This window comes from Ranitomeya imitator, chromosome 4 (assembly GCF_032444005.1).
Source record: "Ranitomeya imitator isolate aRanImi1 chromosome 4, aRanImi1.pri, whole genome shotgun sequence".
Classification (NCBI taxonomy): domain Eukaryota; kingdom Metazoa; phylum Chordata; class Amphibia; order Anura; family Dendrobatidae; genus Ranitomeya; species Ranitomeya imitator.
This window is the reverse complement of record NC_091285.1, coordinates 430042462-430059568: the sequence shown is the minus strand read 5'-3', so window position 1 is coordinate 430059568 and position 17107 is coordinate 430042462. Positions and strand designations below refer to the sequence as shown.

The window sequence follows — 17107 nt, the reverse complement described above, 5'->3', positions numbered from 1 at the left end:
TGGCACTCACCAGGCTAATTTTTCAGACTTTATTGCAGCATCTTCTGCTGGAGAATGGGAACAGGGGTTCGTTTTGTGCAAGTGTGCTTCAAAGGGTTACAGAATAAAATGCAATTTAATTATTTAAAAATCATACAATGTGATTTTTTTTTTTTTTTTTTTTTTTTTAATTCTGTTTCTCACACGTGAAGTGTACCTACGATAAAAATTACAGACCTCTCCATTCTATGTAGGTGGGAAAACTTGCAAAATCGGCAGTGCATCAAATATTTATTTTCCTCACTGTATATAGCAGAGCTATGTGTCTATATGTGCTGTAGCAAAGCCAGGAAGGCAATGGTTAAATCCTAGCTCTGCAGATTTTGTTTAGTACACCTGACTAGCTCTGCATATAAACAGGCTTGGTGTTCATATAAGATAGTCAGCTCAGGGTTGCTGATCAGACTGGATGCGTCTTGGAGCTGAAGGGAGCGACACAGGACAGAACCCCTCTCTGAGAAGAGTCTGCACAGGCCGTGTGTAGAGAACCCCAAGTATCAGTGACTGTCAGTGGACAGTAGTTGTTTTATTTGACCGAGCTGGGGTTAGCTTAGCCATGTACGAGTAGCCAGGGTCAGTTCTGTTTAGCTAGCGCCTGGACAAGGTCAGGGACTAAATGTTTGAGTTTGTTTTGGTTCTGTGGAAAGCAGTAAAAACTGCACGTGTTTGGACCAAAACCGCATTTCCTGTGTGAACGCTACCTAATGCCTACCAGAGAAGATGAATCCCTAGAGTACATATATAACAGAGTCCAGAATAAAGAGAAAAAAATGCAATCGCACAGCCGCTATACGCTAGACCCTTACTGCTCCAGGGGCAGAAAAATGCACTATTAAAGCCTTTTGTCAGAAAACAAACTAAACAAAAAAACCGCTAAAAAGATTATACCTTGGTGCTGCTTAAGAAAAACAGATCCAACATGATACATAAGAAGAGACTGAAAGCGCACTCACCGGTATATGAACAATCAAAGCGGTTTATTCACATGAGATCATGCGGTGCAAGGAGGGTATGTGAATACAAAAAAGGATGACAGCTATTTCGTGCTATGTGAGCACTTCAACAGATCCAATCGCCATTGGATCTGTTGAAGTGCTCACATAGCACGAAACAGCTGTCATCCTTTTTTGTATTCACATACCCTCCTTGCACCGCATGATCTCATGTGAATAAACCGCTTTGATTGTTCATATACCGGTGAGTGCGCTTTCAGTCTCTTCTTATGTAACATATATAACAGAGTTGTGTGTTTTATATGTGAATGTAGCAGAGCTGTGTGTGTACAATATACACTGCAGAGAGACTAACAATAGATTTCTTACCTCCCTTTTCTACCCTAGTACATTAAAATTTAGATTAGTGATAACGACTCCTCCACTTTACACTGCAAGGGAAATTTAAATTAATAGGAAACATGTTTTTCCTATTTTCTGCTGTCTGAACCTAGTGTCCATTTTATAGTTCGAAAAATACGTTTGTTTTTGTTTTTTTTTCCTGTATGGAGCATGCACCGTGATTACAATACATTTTTGGGAACCATCATTATGTTGCCTGCCCATATTATAAAAGTAAAAGAAATATGATGGAGAGAAATAGTTTATAATAAAGCAACATAATAAGGCAGTAAGGAGTCCTCTTTTATTTTGTGCTGTTACCTCAGATGTGGGTCACATATTGATTATGGGAAACACATCTCCTTCCAGGGGGCTGTCAGTGGTCAGGTTACACGGAAAGAGAATCCAAAATCGATGCACAAAATGGAATACATCTCTGGGCAATCGATATGCTTTGTACTGTACAGCCATGAATAAACCATCACAGGGGCTCTGCCTGCAGCTCCGTGCGCTTACCAGGGGACGGGAGGATGTAGAGCGCTGGAACCTGTTGTCATTGTACACGATTGTGTCTCTATTATCTCTGGTATATAAATTATGAGCAGATCAGTGGGTTTTTTTGTGTTCCGCTTCTCCATTTGGAACAGTAGAGCAATTTCATCCACAAAATGTGCCAAAACCAAGAGGTTAATGGAAATTATTATTATTATACATTTTTATAGCGCCATTTATTCCATGGCGCTTTACATGTGAATACGGGGCAAATACAGGGAATGTATGATCATATAATGACCTATTGTTCTAATCTATTTTTATGCTAAAGATCTTTTTTTAATTGTTTGTTACACTTTCATCTCATCTTTATTTGAAAAGAATCCTGACATCTTTAAATGTTCACCCTGACACCACCTCACAATACGCAGACGCGTCCTGTTCTGTAGAGATCACTTCTCAACTCATCTCATTATCATCACAGGTAGGATTACAGTGAAAAGGAACATCTTTTCATAGATAGCACAGGTCAGGTGTCTGTATACTTGATGTGAGAAGTGAGTGGATCTGGATTACCCCTTTAAGTTACCAAAATGTCGCTTACATTGCACAGGCTGGCACGGCTATATGGCCAAGTCCGTCTACGCTGAGAACTGACAGATCACAGAAACATTTTTTCACTTGAAAGGTAACAAATTAGTATTGATATAGAATATTAGGTATCTGAGAGCTCAAATGTGAGAAGTTTTCAAGGGCCGTTCTATATAATCTGTACTACGCTAATTCAGATGTGAAAACGACTCACATGCTTTGTCTTCTTCACAGGGAAAGCCAAGTGGCCATGTGGAAAACCTAAGCGAGGAATCCATGGAGCGCATAAACCTCCAAAACCGGTAATTTTCGTATTGTATTTTATGTACGTCAGCTCAGGGGTGACATGGGATCTCCAGTGCTCAGCCTGTTCCCTTCACTGTTCATTATATAGTTTTTCTGTAATGGAAAGAAGCCTCGTGTGGATAACCACCGTCTATTGGAGCCAAGGGCCACATCAGGGGCCCCTATTATATGGCAACTTATTATATCAGTATGGAAAATATCATATGTTCACATCATATGTGTATGACCAGCTTTAGAGACATGAATAACTGCAACTACATTTCTTGTTAAATTTCCATCCAAATTGGGTCAACATCTGCACACATTATTAACCTATACAAGCTGGGTAGAAATCATCCAGTGCCTCCTTTCACTTGTATTAGACAGATTTATTATCTCAGGATGGATCTACATACTCCTTATTGTATTACCACTGACAAATCCGCCTTAAAAGCTGCTTTTCTTCCATATGGATTTTGTTGCTGATTCAGATGTGCATGTTATATAGAAATGCTGCCGAATTGCAGCAAATTTCACTTTTTTTTTTTTTTGCAAAGAGTGAAAAATGAAGTACCGTGTATACTCGAGTATAAGCTGAGACTTTCAGCCCCAAAAAATGGGCTGAAAGTGCCCCTCTCAGCTTATACTCGAGTCATGGAAGGCGGGGGGGGGGGGGGGGGGGAGCGACGACAGTCACATACTCACCTGCTCCTGGCACGGTCCCTGCGTATCCCATGGTTTTCGGCACCGGCACCTTCTTCCTCTGTTCAGTGGTCACGTGGTACTGCTCATTAAAGTAATGAATATGGACTCCACTCCCATATGGGTGGAGCCGCATATTCATTACTGTAATGAGCGGTACCAGTGACCGCTCAATACAGGAAGAAGCTGCGGGCGCTGGAGACCATCTGTCCAGGAGAAGCTGCCAGGGACCACGCCGGGAGCAGGTGAGTATTTCATATTCACCTTTCCTCATTCCACCGCCGCTATGTCTTCCGCGTCCTCTGCAGTGACTGTTCAGGTCAGAGGGCGCGATGACGTATTAGTGTGCGCGCTGCCCTCTGCCTGAACAGTCAGTGCAGAGAGACGGGACGCTGAGGAGCAGCGGGCAGCAACGAGAGTATGTCATTTTTTTTTTTTAATTGTAGCAGCAGCATTATATTTGGCACATTGTTATATGGAGCGTCTATGGGGCCATAATGAACTGCATGGAGCATTACAGTATATGGGGCATATTTATATATGAAGCATCTATGGGGCCATAATGAACTGTATGGAGCATTATATGGGGCATATTTGTATATGGAGCATCTATGGTTCCATAATGAACTGCATGGAGCATTATATGTGGCACATTTGTATATGGAGCATTATATGGGGCGTATTTTAATATGGAGCATCTTATGGGGCCCATCATGAACTGTATGGAGCATTATATGGGGCTCCTGATTCAATATGGATATTCAAAAACACTTAACCTACTGATGTCTCAATTAATTTTACTTTTATTGGTATCTATTTTTATTTTTTTAAATTTACCAGTAGCTGCTGCATTTCCCACCCTAGGCTTATACTCGAGTCATTAAGTTTTCCCAGTTTTTTGTGGCAAAATTAGGGGGGGGGTCGGCTTATACTCGAGTCATTAAGTTTTCCCAGTTTTTTTGTGGCAAAATTAGGGGGGGGTCGGCTTATACTCGAGTATATACGGTAATTCAATCACAAATCTGCCTATGTCTGTGGGGCATATTTTTCAGTAACCAGTCTTAAACAGCCGGTGTGTGTCTAACCATATTGCTCAAATTTAGAGTTTCTGCTCATACATCATTGGTTATCCTGACTGATTACTGCTGGCTTCCTGCAGTTAGGCTACGGTGAGCCGGCTGTCAATCAGCATGATGTCGCCAGTCACTCATCGTCTACAGAGCAGGGTGGAAGAGAAGCAGCTGCTCTGTGGAAGTAATGTCTGCGGAAGCAGGGGTATCGCCAGCAGTGGCCGCTCTGTGTCGGCAGAGATCTGTGCTGGGCACAACAACAACTTCTTTGACCCGTAGTAAAAAATGTACCTAGTCCTGGATATCTCCTTTAATGAAAGAATTTAGGCTCCCACGATGAGTATTTGGTGTGTTTTTTTTTTCCCTCTGCGTATATTTGTGCACAAAAAAAGCCAGTGTATTACAGTTCCAGTAATGTGTATTGGGTTTGTAATCTGTAACATGTTAATGGTTCTTGCGGTAAAATGCGTTTTATTTGCAGATTTTCCCCATAGACTTGAATGAGATGTGGAAAATAAGCCGGTAAAAATAATTTGCTTTATTAGCGCCTTTCTACAGTGGAGAAACCGTAAAAATACATGACTTTATTAATAAAGTGCTTTAAATGCTAAGTAATGTGAAGTTTTAAAAATAAAGCAGTTTTAAGGACCGGGGTATTTCCGTTTTTGCATCTCCATTTTGTGCTCCCCTTCTTTCCAGAGCCATAACTTTTTTTTTTTTTATATTTCTGTCAATATGGCCATGTGAAAGCTTTTTTTTTTTTGCGAGACGAGATGGACTTTTGAACAACACCATTGGTTTTACCATACAAATTCAGAGTGCGGTGAAATTGCAAAAAAGTGAAATTCTACAATGGTTTTTTGGGTTATTTTTTTTTTTTTACCATGGTCACTAATGCCATTATAATTCTCCAGGTCATTCCGAATTCACAGACACCAAACTTGTTGTCTAGGTTCTTTTTTATTTAAATGGTGAAAAAAAAAATCCAGATTGTAAAAAATAAAAAATAAAAAAAAAAATTGCCATTTTCCGAGACCTGTAGCGTCTTTATTTTTCGTGATCTGGAGCTGGGTGAGGGCCTATTTTTTGTGCGCAGAGCTGACGTTTTTATTGATGCCATTTGGGGGTAGATATGATATTTTCATCGCCCGTTATTGCATTTTAATGCAATGTTGCGACTACCCCCCAAAAAATGTAATTCTGGCGGCTTGATTTTTTTTTTTCACGAACGCGGCGATACTAAATGTGTATTTTTATTATTTTTTTTTATGGGGCAAATGGCGGGTGATTTGAACTTTTATATTTTTAAAAGGATTTTTTTCCCCACTTTTTACTGGCTTCAATAGTCTCCACGGGAGCCGAGAAGCTGCGATCATTTGATCGCTTGTTCTACATACATACATACATACATTGTTCTGCTCTATGTAGCAGAAATGCTCACTTGCTATGATCGCCGACGGCACAGCAGTCCGGCTAGACGACCACAGATTAGCTGTCATTTGCCCAATAAACAGGGAGGTACCCAATGACGGACACTGCACGTCATTGGGTGTTAAGGGGTTAAAACATGAAAAAAACGCATGTAAGTAAAAAAAAAAAAGCGCACCCAAAAATGCAAGGAACCTAATTTTGCTAGTTGGTGCAGAAATTTGCAGCATCAAAACTCGGCAAATACTCATCGTGGGAACTTGGCCTAACTGTTCCAAACTGCATTAAGCATGTGGTGCTAGTGACCTTTTCTTCCTTCCGTGCTGCTCGCAGAGGGTTAAATCGAGTCTCTAGTGCAGTAAACAGAAGGCAGCATTGCAGGCAGCAGTTATTAGCGGCGGTGGCATAACAAGGCCCCGGCCTTACTTAGCGGTGCATTAGTGAGCTCATCACTCATTCCGCCAGCAGGAAGCCCACGCTGGGAGTTCTCGAGGTTGTTGATAGACCCATAATCTCCGGCAACGAAGATTAATTGAAATGAGAGAACTGTTTATGATATTTCATGGCTGCCCGCGATAAGCAAGTTTATTTTACATTCATTAATCCAAAGGGGATAAATCATCACAACAGAAGTTTATTCCTCAATCTCTTTAGGAAATGTTGACTCTGTGGGACCGAGGGGGGGTTTTATGATAATTCTTCCCCTAAAGACAATTTTCTATTTCTGGAGGAATTGAAGTGTTAATAAAAAAAAAGCAGAGCCTGACCGCCACCATATTTTAGCTTATCCCGTGTAGTTTATGTGAGTATAACAGATTATCATCCTGAATTTGGGGAAATTTAGTTGTATAGTTTTCATTTTTTTAAGTTATAAATAATCGAGAACTTTGTGTGAAAAATGTGTTTAATTTTAACAAGTGTATTCATGTCCTCCCCTACAGCCGCTTTCTCCGGGATCCAGCGCTGCTCTGCTCCTCTTCTCAGTGACATAGTGGCCGGCTCTCCCTACGCTCTATATGTGAGCTGGAAGTCTCTTTAATATTCCATAGGCTTACATTGTAAAATCCATTTCCGGGTCACACAGAGCGCAACGTGCGCCGGAGAGTCACGGAGAAGAGGAGCAGAGCAGCGGTAGGTGAGTATAGTAATACACTTACACCAAATGACATGCACATATGCAAACATTTAATCAAAAATATATAGATGGGAGTGCTTCATTAAGTTAATGTTTAAGGCAGATGTCCACACATTAAGCCCAAGATGCTTCAAAATATTTAAAAGAAAAGTATACTCACCTTACTTCTACCAATGCTGCTTCGGTCCCTTACTGTTCTTTGTGCTTCCTGTTCCAGGCGGTAAGACATGTGACCGCTTTGGTCAATCACTAGTCCGATCAGTGTTGTCAGCTGTGGTTACATGTCTGTATCTTCCAAGCAAAAAGTCCACAGCCCGTCTCTGCACCTTCTGTTCAAGCCAGATGTCCTGTTACATTCATGAATATACGTGTGTATCAGCATGTGTCACATACAGTGGAAAAAATAAGTATTTGATACACTGCCGATTTTGCACGTTTTCCCATCTACAAAGAATGAAGGTGTGTTATTTTTAGCATAGGTACACTTCATACATTATATTGCATGAAATAAGTATTTGATACAATAGAAAAACAGAACTTAATATTTGGTGCAGAAACCTTTGTTTGCAATTACTGAGGTCAGTCATTTCTTGACCAAGTTTGCAGACACTGCAGCAGGGATTTTGGCCCACTTCTCCATACAGATCTTCTCCAGATCTTTCGGGTTTTGGGGTTTTCGCTGGGCAACATTTTGTTTCAGCTCCCTCCAAAGATTTTCTATTGGGTTCATGTATGGAGACTGGCTAGGCCACTCCAGGACCTTGAAATGCTTCTTATGGAGCCACTCCTTAGTTGCCCTGGCTGTGTGTTTCAGATCACTGTCCTTGCCACGACCCATCTTCAATGCTATTACTGAAGGAAGGAGGTTGTTGGCTAAAATCTCACAATAGATGACCCCGTCCATCCTCCCTTCAATACGGTGCAGTGGTCCTGTCCCCTCTGCAGAAGAGTTCTCCCAAAGTATGATGTTTCCCCCACCATGCTTCACGGTTGCGGCTGTGTTCTTTAGCTGGTATTCATTCTTTTTCTTCCTCCAAACACTAGAGCAGTTAATACCAAAAAGTTCTCTTTTGGTCTCATCTGACCACATGACCTTCTCCCATGCCTCCACTGGATCATTCAGATTGTCATTAGTGAACTTCAAACGGGCCTGGACATGTGCTGGTGTGAGCAGGGGGACCTTGTGTGCCCTGTATGTTTCCACGTTCAGGAAACGCTGCGTTTTTGATGCTGCGTAGAGCCGCAGCGTCAAAAACGCAGTGTCCAGATGTTACTGCATAGTGGAGGGGATTTCATGAAATCCCCTCTCCACTATGCATTAAAAGACGCATGCGGCATACCCGCGAAAAGGCACATGCGGTGCATCTTTTAAGAACGTAGCATGTCCTTACATTGCAGAAAAAACGCAAGGACAACGCAGGTGACCTGCCAGTGACCTCAGGTGCAGATTTGGTCAGGATTTTACCTGCATAAAATCCTGACCAAATCCTGATGCAATCCTGAACGTGGACACATACCCCAAGTTCACACAGTGCGTTTTTGTTGTTTTATTTTTTTTTCTGCAGCAAAACCTGATCTTCTTGGCAGGAAAGAAGCTGTGTCAAAAATGCAGGCTTAGGTGCATTTTTGGTGCGTTTTTTTTCCTCTTTGTCCATGCTAATGTCCTTGGATTTTCAGCAGCAAATAATGATACCTACGTTTTTGCTGTGTTTTTTTTTCAACACCCATTCAAGTCAATGGGTGAAAAAAACGCAGCAAAAACGCTGAAAGAAGTGACATGCTCTATGTCCAAAAAACGCAGCAAAGCACAAAATACTGATCACACAAAAGACCAATGTGTGTGCATGAGATTTCTGAAATCTCATAGGCTTTGCTGGTACTAGAAAAAGCAGCTGAAAATTAGCATAAAAAAGCAGCAAAAACGCCCTGTGTGAACTTACCCTTAGGGCCCCTTTCCACTTGTGAGAAAAACGGACGAGTGCAATCCGATAAAAAATCAGATTGCACTCGGACCAATGTTTTTCAATAGGTGACATTCCATTTGCGATTTTTTTCCCAGCCGAAATCGGACTGAGAAAAATCTGTGTCGGCTGAGAAAAAAATCGCAGCATGCTGCGTATTGCTGAGATTCTCGGACGAGACTCGCTAATGCAAGTCAATGGGTGCGAGAAAAAAAACGCACAGCACTCGCACCATGCGAGTGCTGTCCGATTTTTACGCACCCGTGTCCTTAGAAAAGCCGGCAATTCAGCGCAGAGTACAGTGAAATCACACTGACAGGTTAGATGAGAGTAGATATATACACATAGAATAGGTATATCTACATATATTTATATGTCAGGGAGACACCTATATATATATATTTATATTTAATGCAGCGTGAGATAGCTTTAAAGCTGGTAATTCAATTACCGGCATTTGCTTTCTCCTTCACAAACCCGACATGATATGAGACCTGGTTTACATACAGTAAACCATCTCATATCACCATTTTTTTTTGCATATTCCACACTACTAATGTTAGTAGTGTGTCTATGCAAAATTTGGGCGTTCTAGCTACTATATTTAAGGGTTAAATGGCGGAAAAAATTGGCGTGGGCTCCCGCGCAATTTTCTCCGCCAGAGTAGTAAAGCCAGTGACTGAGGGCAGATATTAATAGCCTGGAGAGGGTCCATGGTTATTGGCCCCCCCCCTGGCAAAAAACTCCTGCCCCCAGCCACCCCAGAAAAGGCACATCTGGAAGATGCGCCTATTCTGGCACTTGGCCACTCTCTTCCCATTCCCGTGTAGCGGTGGGATATGGGGTAATGAAGGGTTAATGCCACCTTGCTATTGTAAGGTGACATTAAGCCAAATTAATGGAGAGGCGTCAATTATGACACCTATCCATTATTAATCCAATTGAATGAAAGGGTTAAAAAAATACACAAACTCATTATTAAAAATTATTTTAATGAAATAAAAACAAAGGTTGTTGTAATATTTTATTTAACGCCCAATCCACTCAGCGAAGACCCTCGTTCTGTGACAAAAAAAAATAAAATAAACCAACAATATACATACCTTCCGCAGATCTGTAAAGTCCAACGATGTAAATCCTTCTGAAGGGGTTAAAACATTTTGCAGCCAGGAGTTCGGCTAATGCAACGCTACTCCTCGCTGCAAAACCCCAGGGAATTAAGCTAAATATAGGTCAATGATCTATATTTAGCTTCATTTGTGGTGAGGCGCCCTCTGCTGGCTGTTCATACATCGTGGGAGCTTTCCTTTTCCTTGAATTACCAGCTTTAAAGCTATCTAGCGCTGCATTAAATATAAATATATATATATAGGTGTCTCCCTGACATATATATATGTATATATACCTATTCTATGTGTATATATCTACTCTAATCTAACCTGTCAGTGTGATTTTACTGTACTCTGCGCTGAATTACCGGCTTTTCAAAGGAGACCCGTGCGTAAAAATCGGACAGCAATACGGATGTCATACGGATGTTGCGATAAAAAAATCGCATGACACTCGCATGGCACTCGCAGACGTTACATCAGTTTTTTCGGTCCGTAAATCGGACCGTTTTTTTCTCAGACTAGTGGAAAGGGGCCCTTAGTGTGTTTCTAACAGTAATGTTTGAGACTGTGGTCCCATCTCTCTCTTCAGGTCATTGTCCAGGTCCTCCTGTGTAGTTCTGGGCTGATTTCTGACCTTTCTCAGAATCATCCTTACCCCACAAGGTGAGACCTTGCAAAGAGACTCCGACCGAGGAAAATTTGACAGTCATCTAGTGTTTCTTCCATTTGTGATTTTCTGTTTTTTTTAGATTGTTTCTCACAGTTGAGGTGTACCCACGATAAAAATTACAGACCTTTCCATTCTTTGTAGGTGGGAAAGCTTGCAAAATCGTCACTTTATGAAATACTTATTTTCCCCACTGTATGTATATATAATATACATAATACACACATATGTAATATAATATAGTGTGTATGTCACTTATATATACTGTTATATATACAAATTTATGTTGCACTCAATGGTGGTTAATGTTTATTATGGGCTCTAGTTTTAGTTTCCCTAAAGAAGAACACAAAAGAAAGACTGGTAATGTAAAAGAATACGGATTAAAAATACCTACCTTACATATTTGCTCAACTGCACAACGATGTGTCTTTATTTCACAGAATATCGCCTTGCACTGCAAATTAAATATTAACTCTGCAAATGACAAAAATCAAGACAAAAGCCCGTGCAAGACGAGGCTGCCTCGGAAAGTGGATCTTCGGGCTCGATATTGGGCATTTCTCTTTGACAACCTCCGGAGAGCTGTGGATGAAATCTATGTAACTTGTGAATCCGACCAGAGTGTTGTGGAGTGCAAGGTAATCTCTAATTCTTAATGTGTCCTCACAGAACTGCAGGCAGGGTTGTGGTCCCGGGTTGGATTCACCTTCTCAAAGATATTAACATGGAGACTGTAATTCTTTGTTGGTTTCATTAAAGGGGCTTCTGAGAATCAACACATGTCACCAATCTGCAGGACTGGCTAAGGCCTTTTTCTGGCTGTGATTAAAGGGATTGTCCCCCTATCTCTATTTTAACAGATATATATGATGGGGCACTTATTATTACTGGTGTACCTGCTCCTCACAGACTTCACAGACTTCCTGCTGATGGAGAAACATGCTACCAGATCTCTCCATCAGTCTCTAGTTGGAAGCTATGTTCCCCTTGTACAGTGTTTTTTAAATGGATGAAGGCTGTAGGACAGGTCTGGTCACATAAGCAGCCAGTTTGTGAACATGAGAGCTGTGCAGTCCCCAAAATCATGTCTTCTACTCAGCTGTTAAAATAAATTGGCCAACCCCTTTAATCAGACAGCGTTCTTTGCTTCATAGGCTGTCTTTTTCATTGTGCGAGTCCATGCCATGCGATGGTAGCCAAATGGCAAACTGCTGTTTTGTTACAGAGGACCTGTCACCAGGTTGAGGGTATGTGCAGACGGTCAGGAATTGGCAGCGCTTTGGATGCAGCACATGTCTGCTGTGTCCAAAACGCTGCCGTCTACTGAACTCAGGTGAATCAGCATGTGTTCGCTGAACTGTGCAGATTCACTGTGTCCAATACATTGTATGGGTGAAATTTCTCTTTCAGAGACAGACATGCTGCGGTATGGAGAGACGTGCTGCATGTCCGTCTCCGCAGGTCATCTGCGGGTGTCTCTGGACACCTAGTGGCCATGGGATTTCTTGAAATCCCATCCACCATGCCGTAACATCTGGGCGCTGTGGAAGTATGCCGTGTCCAATCCACAGCTTTTACTGACTGTGTGCACCTTCCCTGGCTTCACTCAAATCAATCAAAAACACTTGCTTTAGCAGCTGCATTTTTCCTGCCAAGAGACGCAGAAATGGTGCAACATACCCTTATTCCTGTTGCTGCCCTGAGTGGTATTCCATACGGTTCCAGAGATATGGGCTTTTTTTGTATTTAGCGCTAATAAGAGGTGTGGCATACAGGGTAAATAATGCAGATATCCTAAAAACACACCCTTAGAGAATCCCATTAGCCACACCCCCTCAGAGAAGACCTGAAAAATTAGCACTAAATAAAAAGGCTCATATCTTTAAAACCATATGGTGGCTTAACAAAAAAAAATTAATAATCGCTACTCAGGAGAGCAGCGGCAATAAAATAACAGCACAAACCACTCGCTTATTCACACTGAAGGCATCAAAACTATGAATTAACATATGTGGATTTATATACTGAAATTATGTCTTATATTCTAGGTTCTTCAAAGTAGCCACCTTTTGCTTTGATGACTGCTTTGCACACTCTTGGCATTCTCTTGATGAGCTTCAAGAGGTAGTCACTGGGAATGGTTTTCACTTCACAGGTGTGCCCTGTCAGGTTTAATAAGTGGGATTTCTTGCCTTATAAATGGGGTTGGGACCATCAGTTGTGTTGTGCAGACGTCTGGTAGATACACAGCTGATAGTCCTACTAAATAGACTGTTAGAATTTGTATTATGGCAAGAAAAAAGCAGCTAAGTAAAGAAAAATGAGTGGCCATCATTACTTTAAGAAATGAAGGTCAGTCAGTCCAGAAAATTGGGAAAACTTTGAAAGTGTCCCCAAGTGCTGTGGCAAAAACCATCAAGCGCTACAAAGAAACTGGCTCACATGAGGACCGCTCCAGGAAAGGAAGACCAAGAGTCACCTCTGCTTCTGAGGATAAGTTTATCTGAGTCACCAGCCTCAGAAATTGGAGGTTAACAGCAGCTCAGATTAGAGACCAGGTCAATGCCACACAGATTTCTAGCAGCAGACACATCTCTACAAGAACTGTTAAGAGGAGACTTTGTGCAGCAGGCCTTCATTGTAAAATAGCTGCTAGGAAACTACTGCTAAGGACAGGCAACAAGCAGAAGAGTCCAAATTTGAGATCTTTGGTTCCAACCACCGTGTTTTTGTGCGACGCAGAAAAGGTGAACGTATGGACACTATGTCCCTGGTTCCCCCTGTGAAGCATGGAGGAGGGGGTGTGATGGTGTGGGGGTGCTTTGCTGGTGACACTGTTGGGGATTTATTCTAAATTGAAGGCATACTGAACCAGCATGGCTACCACAGCATCTTGCAGCGGCATGCTATTCCATCCGGTTTGCGTTTAGTTGGACCATCATTTATTTTTCAACAGAACAATGACCCCAAACACACCTCCAGGCTGTGTAAGGGCTATTTGACCAAGAAGCAGAGTGATGGGATGCTAAGCCAGATGACCTGGCCTCCACAGTCACCATCTCTGGGAACTCCTTCAAGATTGTTGGAAGACCATTCCCGGTGACTACCTCTTGAAGCTCATCAAGAGAATGCCAAGAGTGTGCAAAGCAGTAATCAAAGCAAAAGGTGGCTACTTTGAAGAACCTGGAATATGACATATTTTCAGATGTTTCACACTTTTTTGTTAAGTATATAATTCCACATGTGTTAATTCAGAGTTTTGATGCCTTCAGTGTGAATGTACAATTTTCATAGTCATGAAAATAGAGAAAAATCTTTAAATGAGAAGGTGTGTCCAAACTTTTGGTCTGGACTGTATATGTATACTGTATACACACATATATGTATATTTTATGTTTCCAGTGAGAGGACACATTCTTACTTACATCCAGATATCTAAGCCCTGTGTGTGGCATGTGAACAGTGGCCGTAATCCTCAAATAGCTGTTGGCCAAATGCGTTTTTCGCTGACTCCTATTCCCCCCGCCTGGCATAGGTGTGCCATCATACATGACCACGTGCCACAGCTATATACATTTTTAGCAGCTCAGCTGATCTTTATTATGTATGGCTACACTTTACATGAACCTCCATGACAATGAGTGGGGCCTAAATCTTTACCCAGTGGACTTTATCCGCTTTAACCCCGTGCTTCCTTAATAAACTGGATAAAGAGCAAGCTCCTAGTTTCCTCTAACCTCTGACGACCGGCTCAGCGCGGCATACAGAATTATTCTTCCTGTAAAACAGAAGGGGCCCTGGTGGCCCCCACATACAGGCATAGTGGTGGGGTTTCTTTTATAAATGATAGCCACTGTGTGATGTGAACACAAAAGCATCATCTAAACTAGAAGAAGAGGGGACGGGAAGAAAAACATTAGACTCAAACAAAGACGACCCAGGAAAACATACTCAGAAGGGAGGTAAGAACATTTCTAAAACAATCCACAGTGAGGAGATTGGAACAAAACAAAATCCTCTAAACTGCATGCTCGCAAACGCCAGAAGCCTGACAAACAAGATGGAAGAACTAGAAGCAGAAATATCTACAGGTAACTTTGACATAGTGGGAATAACCGAGACATGGTTAGATGAAAGCTATGACTGGGCAGTTAACTTACAGGGTTACAGTCTGTTTAGAAAGGATCGTAAAAATCGGAGAGGAGGAGGGGTTTGTCTCTATGTAAAGTCTTGTCTAAAGTCCACTTTAAGGGAGGATATTAGCGAAGGGAATGAGGATGTCGAGTCCATATGGGTTGAAATTCATGGAGGGAAAAATGGTAACAAAATTCTCATTGGGGTCTGTTACAAACCCCCAAATATAACAGAAAGCATGGAAAGTCTACTTCTAAAGCAGATAGATGAAGCTGCAACCCATAATGAGGTCCTGGTTATGGGGGACTTTAACTACCCGGATATTAACTGGGAAACAGAAACCTGTGAAACCCATAAAGGCAACAGGTTTCTGCTAATAACCAAGAAAAATTATCTTTCACAATTGGTGCAGAATCCAACCAGAGGAGCAGCACTTTTAGACCTAATACTATCTAATAGACCTGACAGAATAACAAATCTGCAGGTGGTTGGGCATTTAGGAAATAGCGACCACAATATTGTGCAGTTTCACCTGTCTTTCACTAGGGGGACTTGTCAGGGAGTCACAAAAACATTGAACTTTAGGAAGGCAAAGTTTGAACAGCTTAGAGATGCCCTTAATCTGGTAGACTGGGACAATATCCTCAGAAATGAGAATACAGATAATAAATGGGAAATGTTTAAGAACATCCTAAATAGGCAGTGTAAGCGGTTTATACCTTGTGGGAATAAAAGGACTAGAAATAGGAAAAACCCAATGTGGCTAAACAAAGAAGTAAGACAGGCAATTAACAGTAAAAAGAAAGCATTTGCACTACTAAAGCAGGATGGCACCATTGAAGCTCTAAAAAACTATAGGGAGAAAAATACTTTATCTAAAAAACTAATTAAAGCTGCCAAAAAGGAAACAGAGAAGCACATTGCTAAGGAGAGTAAAACTAATCCCAAACTGTTCTTCAACTATATCAATAGTAAAAGAATAAAAACTGAAAATGTAGGCCCCTTAAAAAATAGTGAGGAAAGAATGGTTGTAGATGACGAGGAAAAAGCTAACATATTAAACACCTTCTTCTCCACGGTATTCACGGTGGAAAATGAAATGCTAGGTGAAATCCCAAGAAACAATGAAAACCCTATATTAAGGGTCACCAATCTAACCCAAGAAGAGGTGCGAAACCGGCTAAATAAGATTAAAATAGATAAATCTCCGGGTCCGGATGGCATACACCCACGAGTACTAAGAGAACTAAGTAATGTAATAGATAAACCATTATTTCTTATTTTTAGTGACTCTATAGCGACAGGGTCTGTTCCGCAGGACTGGCGCATAGCAAATGTGGTGCCAATATTCAAAAAGGGCTCTAAAAGTGAACCTGGAAATTATAGGCCAGTAAGTCTAACCTCTATTGTTGGTAAAATATTTGAAGGGTTTCTGAGGGATGTTATTCTGGATTATCTCAATGAGAATAACTGTTTAACTCCATATCAGCATGGGTTTATGAGAAATCGCTCCTGTCAAACCAATCTAATCAGTTTTTATGAAGAGGTAAGCTATAGGCTGGACCACGGTGAGTCATTGGACGTGGTATATCTCGATTTTTCCAAAGCGTTTGATACCGTGCCGCACAAGAGGTTGGTACACAAAATGAGAATGCTTGGTCTGGGGGAAAATGTGTGTAAATGGGTTAGTAACTGGCTTAGTGATAGAAAGCAGAGGGTGGTTATAAATGGTATAGTCTCTAACTGGGTCGCTGTGACCAGTGGGGTACCGCAGGGGTCAGTATTGGGACCTGTTCTCTTCAACATATTCATTAATGATCTGGTAGAAGGTTTACACAGTAAAATATCGATATTTGCAGATGATACAAAACTATGTAAAGCAGTTAATACAAGAGAAGATAGTATTCTGCTACAGATGGATCTGGATAAGTTGGAAACTTGGGCTGAAAGGTGGCAGATGAGGTTTAACAATGATAAATGTAAGGTTATACACATGGGAAGAGGGAATCAATATCACCATTACACACTGAACGGGAAACCACTGGGTAAATCTGACAGGGAGAAGGACTTGGGGATCCTAGTTAATGATAAACTTACCTGGAGCAGCCAGTGCCAGGCAGCAGCTGCCAAGGCAAACAGGATCATGGGGTGCAT

The 17107-nt window shown here is 41.5% G+C and overlaps 1 protein-coding gene across 2 annotated transcripts in view; it reads left to right on the top strand.

Annotated features, from left to right (window-relative positions):
* SCAPER (S-phase cyclin A associated protein in the ER) overlaps positions 1–17107 on the top strand; it is a 419051-nt gene that overhangs the window by 51183 nt on the left and 350761 nt on the right. For both annotated transcript variants that reach the window (XM_069765538.1, XM_069765539.1), the window contains exons 3-4: positions 2691–2758; positions 11260–11457. In XM_069765538.1, the coding sequence (XP_069621639.1) occupies positions 2691–2758; positions 11260–11457 (266 nt within the window). The remainder of the gene's footprint in view (positions 1–2690; positions 2759–11259; positions 11458–17107) is intronic.